Consider the following 24,547-nt stretch of genomic DNA (forward strand, 5'->3'; position numbering starts at 1 on the left):
ATGGGGACTCTTGAGCGGTCGAGTTCAGTCTGCCCAGCTATGATGATAGCCACACTCCTCGTGGCTCTCCTGGAAGTAGTCTCTGGAAGACCCTAGCGCCAGCCCTCCCCAGGCCTGACCCACGGGTAGAGCCCCCACCCTCACATTCCCTCCAGAGCCCAGACCCCTGCGGTGAATAATGACCATAATGAGTGCAGTCACTCACACATGTGCACAGAGCTTTACAGGTTACAAAGTGTTTCACATACATCATCTCATCAGTCCCTCACAACAGCCCTGTGAGGTAGGCAGGGCAGGGAGCAGATGTGGAGAGGAGGCCCAGAGATGCTCCACAGCAGGTCAGCAGCAGAGCTGGGCCTGCCTTGGGCCCGACTCTCTCCACTGACCGCCCCTCCAGGAGGCTGCCAGCCCCTGTCCAGTCTCCAGCCACACTCGGCCAGGCCCTGCCCTTTCGGCAGCCCTGTGGTCTCCCCAGCTCCCTGCAAACAGCCAGCTGCAGCCGGCCCAGACCCGCTGCCCGCCTGCTCCTGGTGGCTGCCCTGGCAGGGGGATGAGCAGGGGAGTGGAGGGCACCTCCTTCCTGTTTTCCTGAGTGGTCCCTCCCCCACAGGGGAAGAGAAGAGAAAGGAGGAAGAGGAGGAGGAGGAGGAGGAAGAGAAAAACAAGAAATTGAGTTGGAAGAGGGCCCTGGAGCAATCAGGACTTCAGAAGTTTGCATTCTGACTAGCTATAGGAAATAGTTTTTTTCTCTTTTTATTATTTCAAGTTTTCATAAAAATCCATAATTATTGAAACCCAAGTTACAGAGGAAGTTCGTAACTTTTTTAACCGAATTATTGACTGTGCCATGTGCCTGTCCACACGTCGGCTTCCAACTCCAGTCTCTCAACGTACACGCCCAGTGCAGTTGGGGTCCCCAGGCCTGACCGGATTCCGAGGTCCTGGTAACAGAGGGCAGTTGGCGAGGGCCAGTGCGGGCAGCAGAGAACTGTGTAGGTAGGGTGGGGAGAAAAGGAGTCTTGTGGAGGGGGCCGGAGGCCGGCAGACGGCAGCCAGGCCCCTGCACTGGCCGCCACCCTCGCCCCCCGGCCTGCCCACGCTCAGATCATCTTCATGTTGAATTTGCGGGGAGCATCGGCAGAAGTGATGCCTGCGTCCGACTTGCGGGGCACGTACTCGATCTCGATGTTGTGCTTCGTGTTGCCTTTGCCCCGGCTCCAGAGGAACAGCAGCACCAGGCAGAAGAGGACGACGCCCAGGAAGGAGATGAAGCCCATGGTGGTGGCGATGATGAGGGTCTTGATGTCGAAGGGGAAAGGCACGGTGGCGCGGGTGCTGTTGGCCTCCCCCTCGCCCGGCTGGTTGGAGATGAAGGCGAAGGTCTTGTTGGGCTGGTGCGGCCAGTCGGGCGAGTAGCTGCGGACATGCAGGTGGGCGGGCATGGAGTCGTTGCCACCTGCGTTGGCCGCGATGCACAGGTACGTGCCGTTGTCCTGCACCTGTGCGTAGCGCACTTCCAGCGTGCCGTCGGGGAAGACGGTCAGGCGGCCGTTGCTCTTGGCCGACACCAGGTGCTTGCGGGGCGACAGCCAGAGGATGGCAGGAGGCGGGTCGCCGTCCGCCCGGCACACAAACTGCACGGTGTGGCCCTCGTCCACGAAGACCTGCTGGGCCTTGCGGTCCCTGATGCGGGCGCGGCGGCAGGTGAAGTAGTTGGGCAGCAGCACGTCGGGGAAGTCCTTGAACTCCTTCCCCTGCACAAACTCGGGCGTGGCACAGGTGGGCTGCTGCCTGTTGAAGTTGAGTCTCCAGCGGCGCCGGAATACCCACAGGAGACGGCAGTCGCAGGCCAGCGGGTTGGAGTCCAGGATGAGCGTCTCCAGGTTGCCCACCGAGTGGAAGGCCGACTCCTCGAGCGTGGTCAGCTGGTTGCCCGAGACGTTGAGCACCCGCAGGTAGTTGAGGCCGCGGAAGGCATAGGGCTCCACCACGGCCAGCTGCCCGCCCACCAGCTGGATCTCCTGCAGCCGCAGCAGCTCATGCAGCATGGAGCCCTCGATGGTGCTGATGGGGTTGTAGGAGAGGTTGAGGAAGCGCAGGTAGACCAGGTGGCGCACGGCCAGGTAGGGCACGGCCGTCAGGTTGCAGTGGGTGATGGACAGGGAGGTCAGGTTGAGGCCGTAGAGGCAGTTGGAGGTCATGGTGTCCAGGTAGGGCCAGTGGGAGATCTCCAGGACCTTTAGCCGGTAGAGCCTCTTGAAGGAGTAGTCCCTGATGGCGTTGATGTTGAGGTGCCGCAGCCTGAGCACGATGAGGCCGTGCAGGTGGGACAGCGCCTCGGTGGGGATGGACGTCAGGTTGCATTTCTCCAGCGTCAGCTGCTCCAGACTGTTGAGGCCGCTGAAGGCTCGGTGGGAGATGTAGACCAGGTCGTTGTCGCCCACCTCCAGCGACTTGAGGTTGTACAGGTCCTGGAACATGTAGTCCAGCAGGATGACGATCTTGTTCTCGCTGATGTCCAGCTTGGTCAGGTTGCTGAGGCCAGTGAAGACGCCCAAAGGGATGAGCTTGAGGCGGTTGCTGCGGAGCCCCAGCGTCCGCAGGTTGAAGAGGTTATTGAAGGCCCCCGGCTCCACGGCGCTCACGATGTTCTCGTTGAGCTCCAGCTCCTCCAGGTGCGGGAAGCTGGCGAACTCGTCCTGGTTGAGGGTTTTGATGCGGTTCTTGCCCAGATCCAGCAGGCGGGTCTCGGTGGGGATGCCCTCGGGCACAGCCATGAAGCGCTTGCGGTGGCACAGCACGGCACGGTCCTGTGCGGAGCACTCACAGCGGGGCGGGCAGCCGGTGGCCGAGCCTGACAGCACGGAGCCCAGCACCAGCAGGAGAATGGGCTGCCAGCAGGCCAGGAGGGGGCTGGGCATGCTCCTCGCACCGCCCGCCAGCATCCTCTCGCTCACCTGCAGCAGGAGCAAGCATAGCACAGAAGCCAGTGAGAGGACAACCTGGAGGTACCCACCCCAGTCCTGCCCCACCGAGGTGTCCCTGACACAGACAGAGAAATGAGGGTTGGACAGCACATGCTGTCTCAAATCTCAGACTCTTCTGCTCCCCTGTGCTGCTTCATGCCTGTCCTTTTCCAATGTCCCTGGGACAGAGGTGGCTCATGGAAGGGACAGAAGCACCTCAGAGAAACCTCAGAGAAACCAAGTCTCGGCCCACCATCATCACATTGGAAGTTCTGCTGGCAACACTGTGCATCCCACAGCCCACTCTGCACACTCTGAGATCCTCAGCTTCCCCTGGTGCTCATCAGGGAAGAAGTGGTTTTGATGCGCTGGAGCCTTTGGGCTCAGAGGGAATCAAAGGGGACCAAAAAAAAGGGTAAGTTTACTCGGATCAGCTAGCAGAGCACCTGGCCCGATGTCCATCCTGTTTGTCAGGGCATAGAAGGCTGCCGTGTGTCCCACCCCTCAGCTTTCTACTGGCGCTTCCTCGGGTATATCGTTCCCTCCCACACCCACTTGCAGCTGCAGACCAGTAGGCCCATCAGGCTTGGATTCTGCATGTCTTTCCTCCTGGGATTCCCCTTCCCGGGAGCGCCACCTTTCAGGGATAACTGATGCTGAGTGTCCTCTGGGCTCCCACTAGGAAGTGTGCTCATTACTGAGCCAGCCCCACATTGGCATCCAGTTCTGTGAAGCTGCAGGTTTAACTGGGGGTGCAGCCCGGCATCCTGGAGGGGTGCTTGTCTATGTGGGGCACTGAGGCTGGGAAGGGCGAGTGGACTTGGGTGGTGGTGACAGTGAAAATAACAGGAGTGAATTCAGGGGCACATGGAGCCTGAGTTCCCCCAGCTGCCTTTCCCACTTCCATCCACCCTCCAATGTGAGACTGCCCAGGTCACAGGGTACCCCTGAGTTCCAGAGGCTGAACCAGCCAGTCCCGAGGTTCTTTCTGTGCAGCCCCCCTTGTCGCTGGGGAGTCAAAGATTCATCCTAAGGTCCTCAGCACAGCCTTGGGCACGCGGCCCCTCCACACACCCCATACTCAGCCACAAGGGGGCTCCCTGCAGAAAGGGAGGACAGCTGAGGCTCCCCTCAACTCAGACCCTTCTGCCCCACATCTGCTCCACTCTGCCCTCCAGTGGGCGTCGGCTCACCCACACTCCCCTGCTCAGGCAGGGGGCTGGGGCTGGCCAGACTGAGGCTGGGAGCAGAGAGGGTAGGACTAGGGCCCAGAGTCAATCTGTCGGGTTCCAGGGATGTCACTCACTTTGCAGTGCCCTAGAGTTTTCTGTCTGCCCTCGTGTGGATGGGCTAAGTGAGTAACTGGAGCTGCTGACACATTCTGGAATTTGTACAGCTCTGTTATCCCCAGAGTCCACTCTTGCCCAGCCCTTCCCATGCTCTCTCCAGACCCTGCTCCCCACCCCAAGGCCATTTTCCACAATCACCCACACTTCAGCAGCCCCCAGAAAGCAAACATCCTGACAGATGATCAATAAGTAATCGGGCACAGGGCCGGGACCTGGAGAGGAAAATGGTGTTGAGGACCGGCTTGCTGGAGGCGGGTGGAGCCAGAGGGGCCGAGTTGTGAGTGCGCAAGACACCCCAGAGTGTTGGTGAACTAGGAGGCAGCAGAGTGCAGCAGCACCTGCCAGTTGTTTGCCTTGCAGTGGCCCACAATAAAGCAAGAAGATGTCTCTTGCATAGACACATCCAGCCTGGCACATAGCCACACAGGGCAGGGGGGTTGCAGGGAAGGCTCCAGGCTGAGGAAGGGAGTCATGCTTAGAGAGTTTCAGGGAAGCCCCAAACCCAACAAAGCTTTTCCTGGCTCAAAGAAATGGAATCCACCCCCCCCCCCAAACCTGCTGCCACAGCTGCCTCTGCAGTCTCTCCCTGAATCCTGCACAGAGGAAAGGCTAGCTTAAGATTGGCTTAATTTAGGTTCCCGGTATCAATATTTCACGGTGTTCCCATTCAGCACTCAGGGACTGCAGGGATCCCCGACACATACAGGCAGGCCAACACGACCTGGAGGTACCACTGTATAGGCCGGGGACCTGCATCCTCTGCTCTATGACCCAAAGCCTTCAGGTCCCATCAGATGACCTGAAATGGCCCCAAGGGTTATTCTGTCCTGATACCCTGTACATCCAAAACACATCATTCCTTGGGTGTGCAGCAGGAGGCAGTGAAAGGGGCTGCCCGACTTCACCAAATCAAGCCTGAGAAGGGAGGAAAGGATCATGCACTAGGAGGTAAGAGGTAGGTGGAGGAAGCCCTGGGCAAGACTTTGTTCTCCTGCCCCACCCTGCTCCCACCACAAGGGGGTTGCTTCTTTAGAAAGGAAAGGAAGCCAGCTCACTAGGCAAAGCTGGGGTTGTGGTAACCTGCCCTGACCGCAAGTCTCAGCTTCTCCCTAACTTCTTAATCTTCAGCTCCAGGACATGAGGTCACTAGATTTCACTCATGAAAGAATCGTGTTAGCAGCAAGCCTACCTACTCATGGAGACACTAGAACACAGAGGTGCTCTGGCCATATGGCAGGGGTGGAGGGAGGAAAGAGACCCAACTAAAAAGCTCTAGAAAGTTCTAGAAAACACTAAAAGGCCAGGGTGGCTGTCCAGCTAGGACCTGTTGTGTATGTAAATATTTTAGGGGATTACTATGTTACTCACTCTAAACTGATTGGTGATTGTGCCCTACCCTAGGGTGTGACCTGGCATTCTGCCCCCACCCTAGGGTAGGACCTGATTCTGCTTCCACCATTGGTTGGTATCTGATCCCACCATTGGGTGGTACCTGATTCTGGGGAATAAAAACAAGGGTCTGTGGAAGGCCAGGGCTTTTTGGCTGGAACTGAAGCTGAGTCTTGGGACTTCAGTCTTGTCCACCGAATACAGCGAATATTTCCACGAGCCTGACTGTCTGCGAGCTGTTTACCCGCCGTTTCACCTCAGAACCGTGGGCTTGACAGGGTGGCAGACGCATGCTCCGAGCTGGAAGAAAAAGGCCTCATTCTCCATCCCACCATCAGACAACCTCTTCAGGGGCTGACTTGCTACAGGACCTATCTCCCATAGCCACCTGCCCCATACCTGGAGACCCCACTAGACCTTTAGAATCCCTTTTAATATCCCCCCCACCCCCCACAGACCTTATCAGTCCTCAGAAAAGAGGGGTCTCTCTTCTGAGTCCTTCACTACAGGTACACTGTTTCCTCCCTTCTTACCCGGCTAGAGCTCATTTTCTTCCTGCTGCAGCCTACAGATTGGGGGCTCTAAAGTAAGCCCTTAATGGGAAACCCCCCATCTCCTGCCTCAGACACTCATGGAATGACCCATAGAGTGCTCCAGGCCTGGTCCAGGGTCTCTGTGGAAAAGGAGGGAATGTGCCCAGAGTAAACATACCACAGGCCAAATGGGGAGCTTTTCCTGGGAGGTAGGCAGATCACAGGACTAGGGAAATGTCTGAGATTTCTCTCCAAGGTCTGGCCCTGGGCTCCCTTTAAAGTCCCTCCTTCTGCTCTGCAGGGCTAATTCCAGCTGCTGAGGTGTGAATGGCTGCTAAGGGCTCACAGGCTGCTAAACTGGCAGGATGAAGGCTGCCCTCCACCTAGAGAGGATGTGGGTCAGCACAGGAGAGCCCGAGAGTTGGGGTCCAGCAGGAGAAAGCCTGCCAGTGAGCCAGGGGGCCAGCCTCTGTCCCTGTCTCTGTGCCTGTCTGCTTCTCCTGCTCCTTCCTGCAGTTGCCCCCCACGGAGAGAGAAAAATCAACCTGGAAGAAAATTGAGGTCATGTCCTCTTCATGTGTGATTTTTCATTTTCCTCCCACTCTGGGTTCTGGCAAAGAGCTGCTGGGTCTCTGGGGATGAGCACGTGTGTGTGTGTTAGGGTTAGGGTTAGTGTGTGGGTGCATGTGAGTGTGGGTGCCAGTGCCCACTATATCTCCGGCTCATTGGCAAGCTCCAGCCTCTCTCTCCCCACAGTGTTCACGGGGCCATACGGGGCTGGAGTACCATGGAGCCCATGTTTGTAGGGTAGCCACCAGGCAAGCAGCAGTTCCCCAGTACCTGAGAGGGACACACCCCTGACTCCCTCCAGAACACAGGTCATTTCAGGAGATGCCAGCCTTCCGGCCAGCCCGCAGCAGGGCCATTTGTGGGATCCATTATGAATTTTAATTGTCAGAGACTTGAAAGGCAAGCCTGGATTGGGGGAGGGCAGAATGGCCAGAGTCAGGGGCAGCTCGTGTGATGGAAGGGCACCCCACAAACAGACACAGCTGGCTCTGTGCCCTCAGGGAAGTCTTTGACCCTGACCCCCTTTCTCTAGGTAGTTCTAGGCCAGAGTGAGGAAATGGCTCTCTGGTTGGTGGGAGGGACCCCAAATTTGAGGGTTTCCCTGTTGCCACAGTTGAGAGCACCCCTACTTACTCTGGAGCCATCCCAGATCTAAGTAAGGGTAGGTCAGTGCTGATGTGGTGGTGGGGGGGCAGTCTCAAGTGAAGTGTATATTTCACATCTCTCTTCCCATTTCCTTTTTTTTTTTGTTTTTGTTTTTGTTTTTGGGCCACACCCGGCGGTGCTCAGGGGTTACTCCTGGCTGTCTGCTCAGAAATAGCTCCTGGCAGGCACCGGGGACCATATGGGACACCGGAATTCGAACCAACCACCTTTGGTGCTGGATTGACTGCTTGCAAGGCAAACGCCGCTGTGCTATCTCTCCGGGCCCTCTTCCCATTTCCTGAGGTAACTCAAGATGCCAACTCAGGTTCTCGGTGCCAAGAATGGGCCTCTGAGCCTGCACCTCCTAGGTCAGTGGCCCTGCTGAGGAGCCAGACAACCTGCACACAGCTCCCTCTAGGCCCTTCCCCTTTCCTGTAGTCCCTGGAGGCCCCTCCCAACTGCTTCCCCTCAGGGATCCACTGCCTGGGAGGCAGCTCAGGCTTTGGAGGCTGGAAGTACCCCCTTCCCAAGGCCACAGAGGAGGAGAGGGAAGCAGAGATAGTGGTGGGATTCATGTGGGATTTAGGGGCGAAGACTCATTAATACAATGTGGCTACCAATACTGGGGGGCTAGGGGGCATACTTCCCAAGCAACACCTCCCCGTAAACACCCCAGCCCAACATATTCACTGAGGTGCTGGCTACTTTTTGCAGGTGGAAACATGGAATCATCAGAGGATTCCATCAGTGAGTCAAGGTCATCAAGGGGCTCTGTGACTTGCTCAAGGTCACCCAGAAAATGCAAAGTTAACTCCAACATGAAGTGCTTTGTCTTTACCTTACAGGGGATCACAGCATCCATCCTTGATAGGGGAAGACCTCTCTTGCAGGGTGTCTCTATGACAGGCCCGAGAGACAAGAGGTTTTCTGGGAGGGGGCAGGTCAGGAAGGTCAAGGAAAAGGAAGGACATTCAGCTGGAATAGAGCAGGTAGCCAGCCTTACCTACTTCCCTATAATCCCATATAACTGAGGTTCTGGGGTTGAACTCTTCTGCCCTAGGTCGATGGCCAAACTATCATGAAGCTGGGGAAGAAATTAAGGCACCAGAGCAACAGACTCCCCCTTTAAGGTCCCCTAGCAACTGACTGCAGCCACCTCCTGTCCCCAGGTCTATGCCATGGTGGGTCATTGGATGATGAGGGTTTGGGTTATTTTGGTTTCAAAAAAGGAGAAAAGATGTAAAAATATCTCCCCCATTCCCCTTCAATATCACAAACCAAGGTTCGGTGAGTTATTTATAACATGGACAGGCAAACTATAAACACTAATAGTTGCCTCCTGCTGCTCCTGGTGGTTCAAAGCCCTCGCACCTCAGTTAAGTTAGTACCAGTGTCTTGCCAAAGTTCATCCTTCCAACCTGGTATCAGCCTCAGCACTAAGGGAACTAAACACAGATGCAGTACTCTGCTCAGAGCCATTGTCCAGCACCCAGCTGCACCATCGTGAGAAGCCCAGGTTTTCGGGACAGCAGTAGAGCTACCAACCTCTACCTTAGGGGGTTGTCAAGACAGAGGGGCAGTGGCTGCAGTGTAGGTCCAGGGGCATAGCCAAGACCCCTGATGGGAGCCAGCGCAAGACATTAAAGAGAAGATGAGCATGGTTTCCAATGGCAGATAAGGAATGAACAGTCCATCACAAATGAAAGGTCCATGGATCCGTATCAGGGCCATAGCAGGAAGAGCATCTGCTGGGATGCATCCCATAACAACCCCTCTTAGCTTTAAGACACTTTAAGACCCTAATCGTGCATCCAAGTAAGAAGACTCAGAGGGCCGGATCTCCCCTCCCCACCCCAGGCACCCACCGTCCCGTGCTGAGGGCTGGCTCAGATGGAGGAAGCCTACTGGCCAGCCCACATCTTTGCTTGAAAGAAGCAGAGGAGGTGGCAGAGAGAGATTAATTCCCCGAAATGGGAAAAAAATAGAAAAACACACACACACCACACAACCTAATAACATATAATAAGAGGTTGGAGACGAGGAACAATGCCCTGGTAATGTCACCCTGGCGGCAATCAATTTGGATGTCACATGAAATAGGCATAATTATTCTGCCAGCCCCGTGCCTCGTCTCTAACCAGCTCCAGGGACCCAGGCCTGGGCAGAAGCAGTACAGAATCACTGGCACACCAGGCTCGCTTGGATTGAATGGGCTGGTCCCGGGCAGCAAACTCTTTAGGGGAGTGCTGGAGAGGAACCTCGAGTGGGAGGGGCCTCCGTGTGGGAGGGGCTTGTGTGTGTGAGGGGCTTTACATGGTGGGGCTATACGTGGCAGGGCTTCCATTACTCAGGGGTTACCTCCCAACTACCCCTTCCTCACTGGGCAACAAAAACTGGAGGACTCATGAAACAGGCATTATTATTACACCAGCGCCATGGCTCCAGGGAGGTAGTAATGAAGGAGAAACAAACATCCATTTCCTTCGTCCCCCCCACTCACCAATGTCAAGCCCTCACCCAGGTGCAGGGTTTAGAGATGGGTTTTCCCAGCTGGAGCGAAAGGACAGTGGGTAGGGTGCTTACCTCACACAGAGGGGGACCCTGGTTCGACCCCCAGTACCCAATATTGTACCTGGATATAGGAGTGATCCTTATGTTCAGAGTCAGAAATTACTTGTGAGCATCACGGGGTATGGTCCCTCAAAAAACAAAAACAAAAGCAAAAACGAAACAGCAAAAAAGAAATGGGGTTTTAGATTCTCTCTAGCTCCCAAGTTGGGATCATGCAGTCCCTTCCCTTCTCAATTTCGGGTTAAAACAGAACCCCTGAGGTTCCCTTTGCTCTAATTGTGCAGGGCCTCATGGCACCTTTGCTGCCCTTTAGTATCTTCTTCTTGGAAGAGCCCTCCCTGACTGTCTTCCCTGATTGCTTTCCCTGACTGCCTATCTTGAGCTCAGAGCTCACAACTGGGGAAACTGAGGTACAGACCATCCCTTAACGAGCTTGTTAACCACTTGCTGCTATCCATCTCAAGCCCAATTTAATACACTACAAACCCCGAATTCCAGAATTGTAAATCAAGGACACAGGGAAACACAATTTTACTCATTCAATAAGCAAATATTAAAAAAATTAAAATGCAATTAGACAATACGGAGTGAGGACAAGGGTAGGGGGTGATTAGGATGGTCATCTTCATCAGAGACTGCATGAACTAATCTAAACTTGGGAGCTTTTCCTATACAGAAATAGGTCCTACAGCCCAGTAATTCTGCTCACAGTGTCAAGCAGCTCTTAGCCTGGAGCCGCTTAGCATATTGTTCCAGGAGACAGGAAGGCATGGGGGGGGGCAGTATTGCTACTTATAAGACAGGGAAGAGAGAGGGCCCACATACCCCTGAACAAAAGCAGTCCCTCTCCCCTATGCAGGTAACATCAATTTTCACTGATGAATAATGAACTATAATGAACATAAATAAACTATATCTACTATCACAACAGTAGAGATAAAGCATAAGAATATGATGTTGAAGAGGGAAAACACTTGCCTACATTGTGTGTTTGTTTATAAAGAACATTGGATCTGGAGAGTACAGAAGGTAGGGTGCTTGCCTTGCATGCAGCATTCCATTTGGTCCCCAGAGTCCACCAGTGCAGAGCCAGGAGTAAGTCCTGAGCACTGCTAGGTATGGCCCAAAACAAAATAAACAGTGATGGTCTTTATATTCGAGTTCAGAAAAAATACCTAAACAAAAAATATACATGCAGGCCCGGAGAGATAGCACAGAGGCGTTTGCCTTGCAAGCAGCCAATCCAGGACCAAAGGTGGTTGGTTCGAATCCCGGTGTCCCATGTGGTCCCCCGTGCCTGCCAGGAGCTATTTCTGAGCAGACAGTCAGGAGTGACCCCTAAGCACTGCCGGGTGTGGCCCAAAAACCGAAAAAAAAAAATACATGCATATTTAAATATTCCATTTTTTTTTTAAAAAGGCAAGGGACTGGCAAATTGATAGTTTAAGATAGTGTTTGTCTAACACTATAGATAAAGAGGTCAGGGAAGGGGAGGAAGATATACAGCACTATTAGAGTGCTAGTATTCAGGTGACAGTGCTTGTGATCTAATGATTAATTCTAAATATTTTAATTAATTGACAGGCCAGGATCAGTGAGCAAGAGCCCCAGGACAAGAAGGTATCACAGACCAAGCCCCATACCTGTAAGCTGGGGGATGTGGACAAGTTATTCTCCCTCGAGAGCTCTTGGTTTCTTAGCTATGAATCCAAGTCTCTGTACCATCTTTCATGAGAAGGCTAAATATGTCGGCTAGTACCCCTGGGTAGTGAGCATTTCTTGACTTACTCTGCATCGTCTCTTAACATGCGCATATTAAGGCAGAGCACACAGAGGAGGAGACTGGTGGCTGGGCCCACAGAACCCAGAGACAGCCGTTCTTTATTCATCGTTCATTCATTCATCGTTCATTCATTCGTAGTATACACATCAACAGCAAATGCTGTTGTTTTTGGTAAAGCACTTTCCCACCCACACCTCTTCTACAAAGAGAAGACCCTCATTCTGGGATTCCCTTCTAGGTTCTGGGTCTATTAGCGTCTACTCTATTCCTTCCAGACCCTAGGCTCACTCTTCCTATTGTACACAGGCCGCCTCACCCCAAAGAACAAGTCACATCATTCTCTAAGTGCCCAGGTGTCCACCGAGTCCCCTGATCTGGTCCTCCCCACCCCATCTGTTGAGGACAGACTTCTCTAGGAGGACCTCATCACCAGCTGCTGCAACCCTTCCAGCAAGAGCCCCCCACCCACCCACAGCACCAGGCCAGGCAGGGATGAGAAGAGGATTTCCTGGGGTGTTTAAGGCAATCTCAGAAAGCTCTAGGAGAGCCTAGCCTGGACTGAGTGGGCAGTAGAGTTCCAAGATGTGTAGAATAAACATATGAATAACTAGATGGGCCCAACAGTAGGAGCAAACTGGTGCTTCTTTGCTGTGGGGCCAGGAGGAGAAGAAGGTTGGGCAGTCAGAGAGACTTTCTGAAGGAGGGGCTGGGAAAGGGGGCAGAGAGGATAGGGCCACTGGATATGGATGTGGACCAAGTCAGGGACTAGGTGGTTCCACAGAGGGACTGGTGGGAACAGAAAAGAGAGCAACAGTAGGGATCTATGAAGAGGGGCTCACTAGGCCACCAATCTTCCATCTTCCACAGGCATCAGAGGACCAGTGGATAAGGAGCCTCAGCCAGCAAACAGGGTCCAGACCCACATAGTCCCACCTGGCCATCCAAGACCTGCTGACCCATCTCTTCAAATCCCCACCTCGGCCCTTGCCTTCAGGGGACCTGGCCCTATTCCTAAGCAGGACTGCTCCCCAGTCCCTGGCACCATTCTCCAGCCATTTGGGAGGCCCCAGAGGGTGCCTACTGGACATGCTGGCACTGGGAGTCCATCTGGCTTTCTGCTCAGCCACAACCCACGCTCACAATTGGCGGGGGTGGGGGGGGGAGGGGGTGCGTTGTCTCTCTGGACTTCCGAGTTTTAGGAAGCCATACCCAATACAGGAAAGATGGGTGTCAAGAGGCTGAGGTCCAGAAGCTGGAAGGACTTCTTTCCTGGGATGGGCTCTCTATGTCCCCCATCATAGGTACACACACACACACACACACACACACACACACACACACACACACACACACACACACACACCACCCCTCCCCCCAATAAACCGGCTTCCTGGATTTGGAATTCACAATAGGCCAGGTACTGAGGGTGCTACCCAAAACCCAATTCACACATAAATTGGTGGTGGGGGTACAGAGAGAAGAGGACCCCTGCTAAGCAGTGAGTGCTGCTACTGGGGTTCCCAGGAACCCTCCCCGATCTCTGGCTGCAGGTAGGAAGCAGGAAGGTGGCGATGGGGGTCTGCAATAGACCACCAGCCCCATCTCGGCTCCCCTTTCCCCTTTGGGAGGGTGTAGGCTAGGCTCCAGCCTCCACAAGGACAAAGGGTCTGAGAGCCCCTGGCCCCTCTTCCCTCCAGCAGCCCTCCAGCATGTGGAAGTGGGCTAGCCCTGGGCTGGCTGCCAGCAGGGTGCCCTGGACATTGCTCAGGGCACAGGAGGCAGGGCCAGCGGGGTTGCTGGGCACAGGGATGGGCAGGGCTGAGCAGGTGGTAGGGGCCGCACCCCAGCTGCCTAGCTAGGCAAAGAGCTGGGGTGGGGTGGGGGCTGCACTGGCAGGGACGGAAGGGGCTCGCCCAGATGGTTCTGACACCCCCTGCTCTATATCCCTCCACCCACCCCACCCCTGCCCGACCCTGGACCTGGAGAACAAAGAAGAGCCCCTTAAGGGGATGGCCAAGGACTGCCCCAGCCCGCCGCACCCCTCCTCCGGGCTGGCCCACCTGGAGGAACAAGGCAGGCGGGGAGGGGTGCCAAGGGGCGCAGGGAGCCCAAGCCTACCTGAGGGGGCAGAGCAGGAGGGTCCCTCCTCACCTCCGGCTCCGCTCAGGGCTCCCACCAGCTCTGCCTCCAAATGAAAAGTGGGGCAGGGGGAGGCGAGGAGCCGGTGCTGAAGACAAAGGGGCGGCTCTCAAGGGTCCTGGGGTCCACCTCAAGCCCGGCCCCTGGCATCTCATCTCCCCTACCTTCCCGGGAGCCGGACGGGGCAGTTCCTAGTCGGGGGAGGGGAGGTCCAGGCTGGAGCCTGCGGATCTGGTCCCAGCGCCGCATCCAGGCTGGGGCCCAGGGCGAGGGCTGGGAGGACGGAGGGCTGGCTGGCCGGTGGCGATTCTGGGGTGTAGGGAGAGCGGCGGCCGCCCGCGCCGGGCTGGGGCTCCTCCTCCAGGGCGCCGCTGCCCAGAATGGGAGGCGGAGAGAGGACAGGCAGGACCGAAACGCGGGTGGGGTGGGGCGGGGGTGTCCCTGCACGGTGCCGGGGGCTGCAACCAGCCGCCCTGGGGTTTGCCGGGGTAGGAGGAACGAATGGGCAGGGAAGGCGCTTCAGTCCCGCAGTCGGGGCGATCCGGGGCTAGACCCCTTCGAGGGACAGGAGGGACTGGGGGGCGCCGGGCCGGGCCACGGCTGCGGGCTCACCTGCATCTCGGGCGCGCCGTCCGTCCGCTCGCCCGGGCCCCCAATCGCATGTCTCCCCGCGGGCCTCTGCCCCTGCCCTGCCCAGCGGTGTCCAGTCCAGCCGGAGGAATCGTCCGCCAAGCCGGCCGGGCTGCAGCGGGCCGGGGCTGGCGCTCAGGGCGCGCGGCGCGAACCCCGCGAGCCTGGCTCTGCGCCCCGGGCCGGCCTGGAGCCGCTGGGTCCGGGGTCGGGGTCGAGGCCGGGCGCGCTGCGCCGCGGAGCCGGGGCTGGAGACGCCGGGCAGCGGCCGCGCATAGTGCTGGAGCCCGGGCCGGGAGAGGGGCCCTCGGCGCGCCCCCCGCCCGGACCGCGAGCAGGACCCGCCGCTGGCCGCCGCGCCCGCCTGCCCTGCGCTGTGGCCACCCGCCCGCCCGCACCGGCTCCCGCGCCGGCTCCCGCCCGGGCTCCGCGCTCTGCCGCGGCGCGGGGAGGAGAGGAGAGGAGAGGAGAGGAGAGGGAGGCGCGGAGGAGCGGGGAGGGAGGAGCGCGCGGCGGGCGGGGGAGGACAGGCGCGGCCGCCACGGCCAGGAAGGGAAGGGAAAGGAAAGGAAGGGGGGCCCCGGCTCCTTTTGGGGTGCTGGTGACTTCGGAGCGCGCCACGCGCACGACGCCGCGCCGAGGGGCCCCGCTGCCCGGCTCAGTGACAGCCGCGCCCCTCCGAGACCGGGGCTTCGGGGAGGGAAGGAAGAACAGGTGCAATCCCGGCCAATCCCGCCGGACCCCGGTGGCCTCGGAGAAGAGAGCCCCGCGATGCCCCTGGGTGTGTGCGCGCTGCCCCGTGTGGCCACCTGCGTGTGCAGCCAGCGCGCAACGCTGCCCAACCGCGTCCGTGCCTTGCGCAGCGCCCGGAGGACGGGACACTCGCCCCGCCAGGGTTGTTTGGAGGACGGCGTGGCGTGGGAAGGGTCGGGCTCGCGGCCCCCCGAAGACTTAGTCGACGCCCATAGAGAGGGAGGCGCCTCGGACGGCAAGGCAGCCCCGCTCGCTTGGCCCCGCGGCCGGGCCCCGCGCGCAAGGTCCAGCCCCGGGCTTCGCAGCCCGGGTGCCCGCCCAGCTGGCCTCCCAGGCCCAGCAGAGGGCAGTCGCCGGGCACCCTGCTCGCTCGCCCTGGCCGCAAGCACTGCAGCGGGCGCTCGGCAGAGGGCAGCGCAGAGCCTCCTTGAAGCCCGGTTCTCGCCCGGTTCCCGAGGGAATCCTGGCCCAGGAGGCCGGGCTCCGAGGTTCCTCTTCCCGGGCCGTCGGAGAACGGGAGAGGGGCCAGGGCACCTGCTCTGCACGCCCGTGTCCCTTCACTAGCTAGTCTGGTCCCAATCATCTGATTGCTGACGCCCCCCGAGCAGCAGCAGCAGGGGCCTGAGCTGGCTACCCAGGCGCACAGCCCTTCTCTGGGGTCCAGAAGGATATAAAGCTCTGCCTGGTGAGGACTGACCAGGGACTGGCCAGAGGCGGTGACACGACTACCCCCAAGGCTTCGGAGTCCCCGGGACGGACCCCAGATCCTGCCCAGTCACTTCGCAGAGCCTGCCTGGCTGGCATTCGTGGCCAACACCGAGTCACACACTGTCTACCGTCGTCCAAAGCTCAACTTTTCTCCCCTTAGGCGCACAGCCCGAAGCGGGGGCCTGGACGCCCTGCTGCGGCCACACGTCGAGCCTGGACACACCGTTGCTCTGAGCTTTCCTACCTGGAGAATCGGCTCGTGTCCTCGCTGTCTGTGTCCATCCTCATCCTGGCCTAGCGCGATCCCTGCCCCGCAGGTGCGGCTGCAAGAAGCAAGTCGTGCCACTCCGAGAGAAGGAGCCGTTTCTTTCTCCAGTACCCCAGAAGGAACCCCCCCAGGCTCAGAGAGGGTTGCCAACTTGCCCGCGGTCACTCAGCTAATAAAGCCGGGAAGAGGCCTTTGGATGTGAGCAAGCCAACCGGGGGCCAGGGCTTGGCACAGCAGTGACAGGTGGGTGGGTGGGGAAGCGGGGTGGCCCCTGGCCCCCCTCCCCGGCTCTGCCGCGCCCCCAGGCCGGCTGTCGCTGAGTTGCGGCGAGCGCCCGCCCTCCCGCGCCGCCTCCTCCCACCAGCCCGCCAGGAATAGACGCTCGCCGGGCACGGGCGGGCGCGCAGACCCGCAGCGGGGCGGGGGCGGGTCGGGGGCTATTCCTGGTGCGGGACTGACGCAGGCGCGCGCGGCCACCCGCATCTCCGCCCCCGACTCACCTGCCGCCCGCCTGCCTGCCTCACTGATCTCGGCGGAGCAATGGGGGCGAGCCCGGGCCCAAGCCTTCTCCTGGTGCCAAGCCTGGTCCTGGCCGGTCTCCGGCCCGGCTGGCCCCGTCCTGGGTGCCACGGCTTTGCACGAGCCAACAAGACGGTTCCACTCCAGTTTCCCCTGCCTCGATGGAAATGGCCTCAGAGGCGAGGGTTGGGTTCCCTCCCCGCACGGTGCTCAGACTGCGTGTCTCACCCTAGGCGCCGAAGCCTGGCTGCACGCAGAATGACAACTGTGCGGGTCGCAGTGGGCAGGAGTTGGAGGCTGGAAGAAAGGGCCGCCAGCTGCTCCCCAAGAGTGTGTTAAGGGGAGGCTGGAGGACCGCCTGGTCCCTGAACCTACGGGGTCCCGCCATAAACCAGTCTCTAAGCCCCATCACATGCTTTACTTCACGTCCAGGTCCTTGGTTGGTTTGTTTGTTTGTTTGTTTGTTATTTTTGGTCTTTGGGTCACACTCGGCAGCGCTCAGGGATTCCTCCTGGCTCTACACTCAGAAATCGCTCCTGGCAGGCTCGGGGGACCCTATGGGATGTCAGGATTTGAACCACCATCCTTCTGGAAGCAAGGCAAACACCCTACCTCCATGCTATCTCTCCGGCCCCCAGATCCTTGTTTTGACCCATTGTACAGATGAGAAAACGAAGGCTCTGGAGGGCTTTAACCTTGCCCAGCATCACAGTCTGGTCTAGGAGGCAGCTCTGGGCGTTGATGTCACAGGCTTTCCCACTCCCCCAGTCTAGGAGTCAGTGGCTCCCTGAGAGATGGGGGTGCTCGGGAAGATGCACGCAGCCTGGCCTGCCTGCCTGCATCCCAGCAGCGCGATGTTTTACGACGATGATTATTTCTGAAGACACTTGAAATTAATGACAGCTCTAAAATGGTTGGGACAGTGGAGTCATGGCTGAAACCTCTAATTAGCAAGAAAAATGGAGACCAAGAACCAGGAGGCAGGTGGAGGCTGTGCTAGAGGTTTAATGGGAGCAGGGTGGGGAGACAGACAGTTGGAGATGGGCCCTGTAGATCAGGGCCCGTGTCCTCCTGAACTCCCTAGAGTTGTGTCTCCATTCTCATCCACTTGCTATATGATCTTGCTGGGGGAGAAGTCCTTTGACTGGACAAACATCCCCCCAGCGGTGTATGGGTAAAAAAAAATCAGGGTTTGGGTCAGTGAAACAGTACAGGGCTATGCCAAGCTCTGCCAGGAATTAAGTCTTGAGCATAGAGCCAGGAGAAAAGCTCTGAGCACGACTCAGTGTGGCCAAAACCAACCAACCAACCAAAAAAGAAAACTCAGACCTCCAAACCCTGCCTAGACTGTTGGGAGAGTGGAACAAAGCCTGGAAGGAGCCTCATGTTTCTAGAAGGTTAAAGTCCAGAAGCAGGGAAAGGGTTAGGGGCACTTCCAGAAGCCCTGCAGTTTCCCACCACCACCCCCAGCTCTCCCTATCCTCCTTGCCGGGGTCACTGAGGCCACTGGTATAATGAAGTCCTGGAGGCTCTGCGGCTGGAGTGAAGAGGAGTAAGAAGTGGCAGAAAATCCATAGGTCAGAGCCTTGCGCTGGTGCTGCTGTGGAGGGGTGAGGAACGGGGGCATTGGCGTGGCCCAGCAGGAGGTGGACTTCTGCTCTGGTCAGGACAAGGGCCTGGCTGTACCACCAAACCCTTCCCCACGTCCTATCAGGTGCCCAGAGGTGCCATATCCTTCCACTCCCCAAGATGGCATCAGGCAGAAGAGGCACCTTGTTAGAACAGAGATAACTCAGCCTTGGCCCCCCATGACGTGGCTGGGGACGGCTCTGCCCAGTGGCTGTGGCTGGAATGCGCTGGCAGATATGGAGGAATCCCCACTGTGGGAAGAAAGAGGCTATGGGAAGTTCAGCCCAATGCCAGCCTGTACCATCAACAGTTTCCTTAGAGTCTCAGTTTCCTCCTCTGTGAGGTGGGCACAACAGGAGCATCATGGCATGAAATAGACACCACCACCTATTGTATAAGCACCACTTGGTGCTTCTTGGCACACAGTAGGTGCTTGATAAAAGCAAGTATGTCTATGATTCTTGTATCACAGTGATGGGTGTTCTCTGCTTCTGGTTCTCCTGGCTCCCTCTTTTCAGGGACCTCTCTCCCGGATCTCTTTTCATTCTCATGCTGATGAGGTTGGACCAGAAGCTCATCTCCTAAGAATGAAGCATCCCTAAGGCAGGCGTGAATCTGGAGGCCTTCCAGATTCTGCAGAGAACACAGAGCCCTGATTCTAGAAAGTCTGCTGTGTGAAAATCAAACTCAACTAAAACCTGTGAGTCAGGAGTACTAATTAATGAACTCCCCAGAAGAAGGGGCCAGGCTGGACGGGGGCAGGGATACTCTGGGAGCTTTCACTCTCACATCTCCTCCTCCAGGGCGTGGTAACCCATGCCTGCATTGGAAATGTTCCAGCCACCTGACATTAACTTCTCTAGAAACAACCCTACAATTTGGAAATGCACTGAGAATGGGGTGGGATTGGGGGATCCTGGCAGAGAGATGAGGCTCTGGCTGGATGTAGCCCCAACACAGCCTTACTCTATAGCCCTGCTGAGCAGGGTGCTGGCCCAATAAACACAGTTATGTCTGGGGCTAGATGGGGAAAGGAGTTGCCAATACCCACATCCCTCTGGGGTCCCATATGTTCTTTAGCCCACTCTAAGAATATGAGAAGGGACCAAAGAGATAACACAGGGGTTAAGATGCATCTTTTCATGCATTGACCCTGGCTTAATCCCTGGCACTGCATGGCTCCTTGAGCATCATGAGATACGACCCTGGCCCCAAACATTGCCAGAGTCACCTGGGTAGTCCCCAGCACCAAGTAATCGTTTAGGTGGTGTCTAGGGCCCAAGCAGCGCTGCATGCTTAGGGCCTTGCCTTCAACTCTAGACTCCCTGAGCACTGTTTGGGAACCGCCTCCAAAAATAAAGTGCACAGGGAATGCAAACTCTTTAAAACACGCACATATGAGGTGAAAGCAATAGTACAGTGGGTAGGACACTTCCTTTGTACACGGCTGATGCGGGTTTAATCCCGGCATTCCATGTAGTGTCCTGAGCACCACCAGAAGTAAATCCTGAGCACAGAGTTAGAAGTAACCCCTGAGCATTGCTGGGTGTGGTCCAACACACACACACACACACACACACACACACACACACACACACACACACACACACACACACACCACAATGCCCAAGTGACTACTTTGAGTCAAAAAAGCCAATGTTAAAAAAGCACTCAGTGTGAGGGATTGGGCCCTGGGTCTGTCAGAGCAACTTCTCCCCAAAGCCTGGGCTGGGCTGTCCCCATGGATCATGTCAGAGGGAACTCCAGTTAATGTGTGCAAACAGACAGTGCTATTAGCCAATTCATTCATTAAGTACTTGTCTTGAGTTTGGTTGTGCTGAAGACTTTGTTTATTCACTTAAATCGGAGCTGGTTATTAACTCACGTCAAAGGCAGACTGGTGGCTCAGGTGAGCAGCCTCTGAGCCAAACCTGGGAGTTCTCTTTTAACTGGTTCTCTGGTGTGTGTCGGCTTCCGACCTCTGTGGCCCTGGGTAAATCATTTCACCTTTCTAAGCCTGTTCTCCCAGAAAGGCAGGGACAAGCTCTCCAGGTCCCCACCAGGAGAAGGCTAGCCCTTTGATTAAGACCTTGCTCTCCAGCAGCACCCAGCTAAGCCTCACCTGGATTTTTTTTTTTTTTTTGGTTTTTCGGGCCACACCCATTAGATGCTCAGGGGTTACTCCTGACTAGGCGCTCAGAAATTGCCCCTGGCTTGGGGGGACCATATGGGACACTGGGGGATCGAACCGTGGTCCTTTCCTTGGCTAGCGCTTGCAAGGCAGACACCTTACCTCTAGCGCCACCTCGCCGGCCCCTCACCTGGATTCTTGACTCAGAGAAACTATGAGGTCAGAAATCTTTATGGTTTTAAGTTGCTGAGAGGTAGCAATGATTAGTGTGCATTCTGTTTGTAAAATGGGCAGAAGAATTTCTTTTGGGGCCAGCAGGTGTGGCTCTATAATACAGGGCATGTCATCCTATGTGAGATTCTGTATTCTATCAAAAGCACTGGGGCCGGAGAAATAGCACAGTGGCATTTGCCTTGCAAGCAGCCAACCCAGGACCTAAGGTGGTGGTTCGAATCCCGGCATCCCATATGGTGCCCCGTGCCTGCCAGGAGCTATTTCTGAGCAGATAGCCAGGAGTAACCCCTGAGCACCACCGAGTGTGGCCCCAAAACAAAAGGAAACAAACAAAAAAAAAACAAAAAACAAAAAACAAAGCACACCAGCCTGATGTCTTCCAGCCTGATGCAAGGCTACGCTGGTATGGGCAGGTGCTTGTGGCCACTTAGAGTAAAAAGTGACACAGAACTTGGTGGTCAGCCTGTGGTGTTTCCCAAAGTGGGCAATTCTGGAATGATCTGGTGTGTTGTCTGCGTGTGGAAAGATCCTCGAGTGCATCTGGGGATACATCTGTTTGCTTAAAAGAAGGTAGAGGGGCAGGACTAATAGGACAGCGTGTAAAACAGTTGCCTGCAGGAGGATGATTTGAGTTTCATGTCCAGCATCCCATATGGTCCTCTGAATACACAGCCTGGAGTAACCTGAGTCTCACTGCATGTGGCCCCAAAACAAAACCAAAGAATAGTAGGTTTCTAGGGAACAAATTGTGATTTTGCTTTCTTTTTTAAGTTGGTAGGCTGTGCTCAGGGCTGACTCCTGGCTCTAATTTCAGGGATCACTCTAGGTAGGGCTAGAGGGACTATATAGAATACTGAGGATCGAATTCAAGTTGGTTGCATGGAAGGCAAATGCTCTGCCCATTGTACTATTGCTACAGCCCCTGATTTTGCTTTTAAAAAGAGGACACTGAGCCATACTCACTGGGACCCTCTGCACTAGCAGGGTGATGACGTGAGGTGCTCTGGCCCAGCAGTGCCCTCCGAGGTCCATTCCCTGGGGAGAAGGCATCCATGGAAGGAATATGCCAGCACCTCCTCAGTCAGGCACTGAATGTCCCCACCTTGGAGAAAGGGAGTGACTGCTGATCAGAGTGTAGGAACCAAAAGGGAACACAGCCAGGGCAGACAAGTAACATCAGCGCCTTTACAGTGACCTATGCCTGCTGAGAGTCCTGAGGGATGCTTGCTGGGTGGTTACAGGAGGTTCAAGAACAAGCCCCTAACTCTCCACTATACATATATCACACCAGTTCCTGGGGTTGAAAGGAGGAAGGGGAGCCCCTGAGGGGACCCCCTCCTTCTGAGCACTCACAAAGAGCAGGAGCACTAATCTTCCCCATGCACTGTGGAATGCCCTCTATTCCCCTAGTTTTCTTTTGGGGATGTTGGGCCACATCTGGCAGTGCTCAGGGTTTTCTACTGGCTCTGCACTCAGGAATCACTCCTGATAGTGCTCAGGGGAGGCATATGGAATGCCGGAGATCAAACCTAGGTCGGGTACATACAGGCAAATACCCTATGTGCTGAATTAGCTCTCCAGCCCCAGTCACAACTCTCTCTCTCTCTCTCTCTTTTTTTTTTACGAAGTAGGATCCCAAGGCATGAGGTTCTCAGGAAGTGTCCAGAGTGTGTCTCTGGCTTGCTGCCTCCTGCTCTGTCCTGGCAGACACCCACCCCTGTTCCTTAAGAAGCTTGCGTTCAAATGCTCTGGAGGTTTGATGATTATATAGAAACTCTGTGCAGAGTCTGAGTCAAGTCAAACTCTGAGTCAAGCTTGGGGAGAGCGACAGAGTAAGGAAGACTAAAATCCAAGCTCTGTGGCAGAGGGGTGTGTCTAAGAGATTCAATTTAGCACGACTGGAATATGCATTTTCTGTCTGCTTCACTCACAGATACTGGGTGACAGACACCCATTCACAGACTGGGTGACATTGAGGAATGATCCAGGAATTGATAAGTGATTGCTCCCTAGTAAAGATAACACTGCTGGAGCCCCCTCCCCTCAAGAAGGGGAAGAAGCGAGCCACTTGGTCAGGATTCACCCTCCCTTCATCCAGGCCTCCCTTTACATAGTTCTGGGGAGTAGAAGTAGAGCACCAGCCCCACTGCTCTCAGGCTGAGATGCCCCAACTTAGCTCAGCAGAGTCTGGAGGAGCTGGGCAGGCTTTCCCAGGTGCGAGTAGGGTTCCTGCAGGTGTGAGTCAGGGAGATGCCCTCCTTCCACTTCATTCATTCATTCATTCATTCACTCACTCACTCAGCAAACACTAGCTCCAGCTCACTGCATCCTCAGAGCGCTCAGGCCTAGTGTGCAGGACACGTAGGCAGTGGTGTGATGCGGGCTAAGGGGAGGGAGGAGGGGGTGGTGTATGCAGAACAGATAGCCAGGAGGTGGGGATGGTGGAGCTGTGATGCACAGGGTGAGTAAGAGTCAGCCTGCTGGGGCGAGTGGGAGAGAAGAAAGGGTGCAAAGTCTAGTCCAGGGTGCCAAAGGAGGGCTAGGGTGGCCTGAGAGGTTGCCAGGGGGTGGGGTGGCAGAGGCTGCCACCTCTCCCACAAAGGCTTCAGCTACCAGCTGGGTCTCCACACAGGCACAGCCCTATTGGGCACACCAAGCCCCTTTTCAGAGGCAGAAAGAGCAGAGGCGTCCAAACAACCACAAAATGTCATTATGAGCAAAAACAAAGGTGCCTCCTTATTAAAGGATGGGGGACCCTGGCTGAGGCCCCTGGCTGGAGCCATTCTGTCTGGCATGGACTCGGGGTTGCTGCCTGGCTGCTAATATGCCCATAGATGACTGAAGATGAAGAAGAAAGCAGAAATTATGTTCTTCTCATAAGCAGTTCTCGAGGACTAAAGAAGGGGCCACCTTTGCCTGTCCACCCCACTCTTACCACCATGGGAAAGGGAGGTGCCAATGCTGAGTGTAGGGTCCCAGTCATCTGAGGAGCAACCAGCAATAGCCCCTGCAGGCTGTGTGATGAAGTTTGCCACTGGCCCTCTTTGAGCTGCTTTTCCATTCATGCTGCTTGGAGTGACCAGGCCCAGTTTTGGGGATCAGGTCAGGGCTTAGGAACACTTATCTGAGATGCCCTTGGCATACTTCATGCAAGAGGGGACTCCTTCCACTTCCCTCCTTTACCCCAATATCAGAGGGGTCCCTGATGAGATCGGCCTAATAAGCTTTTCTTTGCCAGACCCTGTTTCCACTCCATTAGGACCCTAGCCCTGCACAGGTGAAGGAAGTGGACACACTGAGGAGTGTCTGCCCCAGGGCTTGGCATGCCTCAGGATTCCTCACACAGAGCAGAGGTGAGGGGTGGAGCCAGAGTCACCCCAGGGATAGCTCTTAGGAAGGAGAATAGAGACTTGGAGGGAGAGCTGGGGAAGCTGGAATTTGGACCCCTGGCACTGAAGAGCTGGAGTTTCACTCTCAGGCTGGGGGTCCGCAGCCTGTGAGAATCTCCCTTGTAAACGGGGGAATATGCAGCTGGACTTGGCCACTTGCAGGTGCCCATCGGGGGACTCAGCTTTGCTGAGGGCAGCACAAGATCAGGGGAGGCATCCAGTCCTCAGAGGGTGCTCATTTCCTGGGGCAGGCAGTTGGAGGGCTGGACCATCCCTTCCCAGCCTCTGGACAGGTCAAGGAAGACATAAGTTCTATGAGGCTTCTGGAAAAGTTGTCAGAG

General features: G+C 56.3%; 1 protein-coding gene across 2 annotated transcripts in view; it reads right to left on the minus strand.

Moving 5' to 3' along the window:
• Positions 1–1,022: 1,022 nt before the first annotated feature.
• LINGO1 (leucine rich repeat and Ig domain containing 1) overlaps positions 1,023–24,547 on the minus strand; it is a 72,474-nt gene continuing 48,949 nt past the window's right edge. Inside the window, exons 1-2 of one of the 2 annotated variants that reach the window (XM_049777859.1) lie at positions 14,558–14,646; positions 1,023–2,957 (exon numbers count right to left, since the gene is read on the minus strand). In XM_049777859.1, the coding sequence (XP_049633816.1) occupies positions 1,101–2,957; positions 14,558–14,563 (1,863 nt within the window). In that variant the 5' untranslated portion in view covers positions 14,564–14,646 and the 3' untranslated portion in view covers positions 1,023–1,100. Of the gene's footprint in view, positions 2,958–14,557; positions 14,647–24,547 lie in introns of those variants that run through there. The other variant, XM_049777860.1, reaches the window with a different exon arrangement.

The sequence above is a fragment of the Suncus etruscus genome, chromosome 1 (genome assembly GCF_024139225.1).
Source record: "Suncus etruscus isolate mSunEtr1 chromosome 1, mSunEtr1.pri.cur, whole genome shotgun sequence".
NCBI classification, from domain to species: Eukaryota; Metazoa; Chordata; class Mammalia; order Eulipotyphla; family Soricidae; genus Suncus; species Suncus etruscus.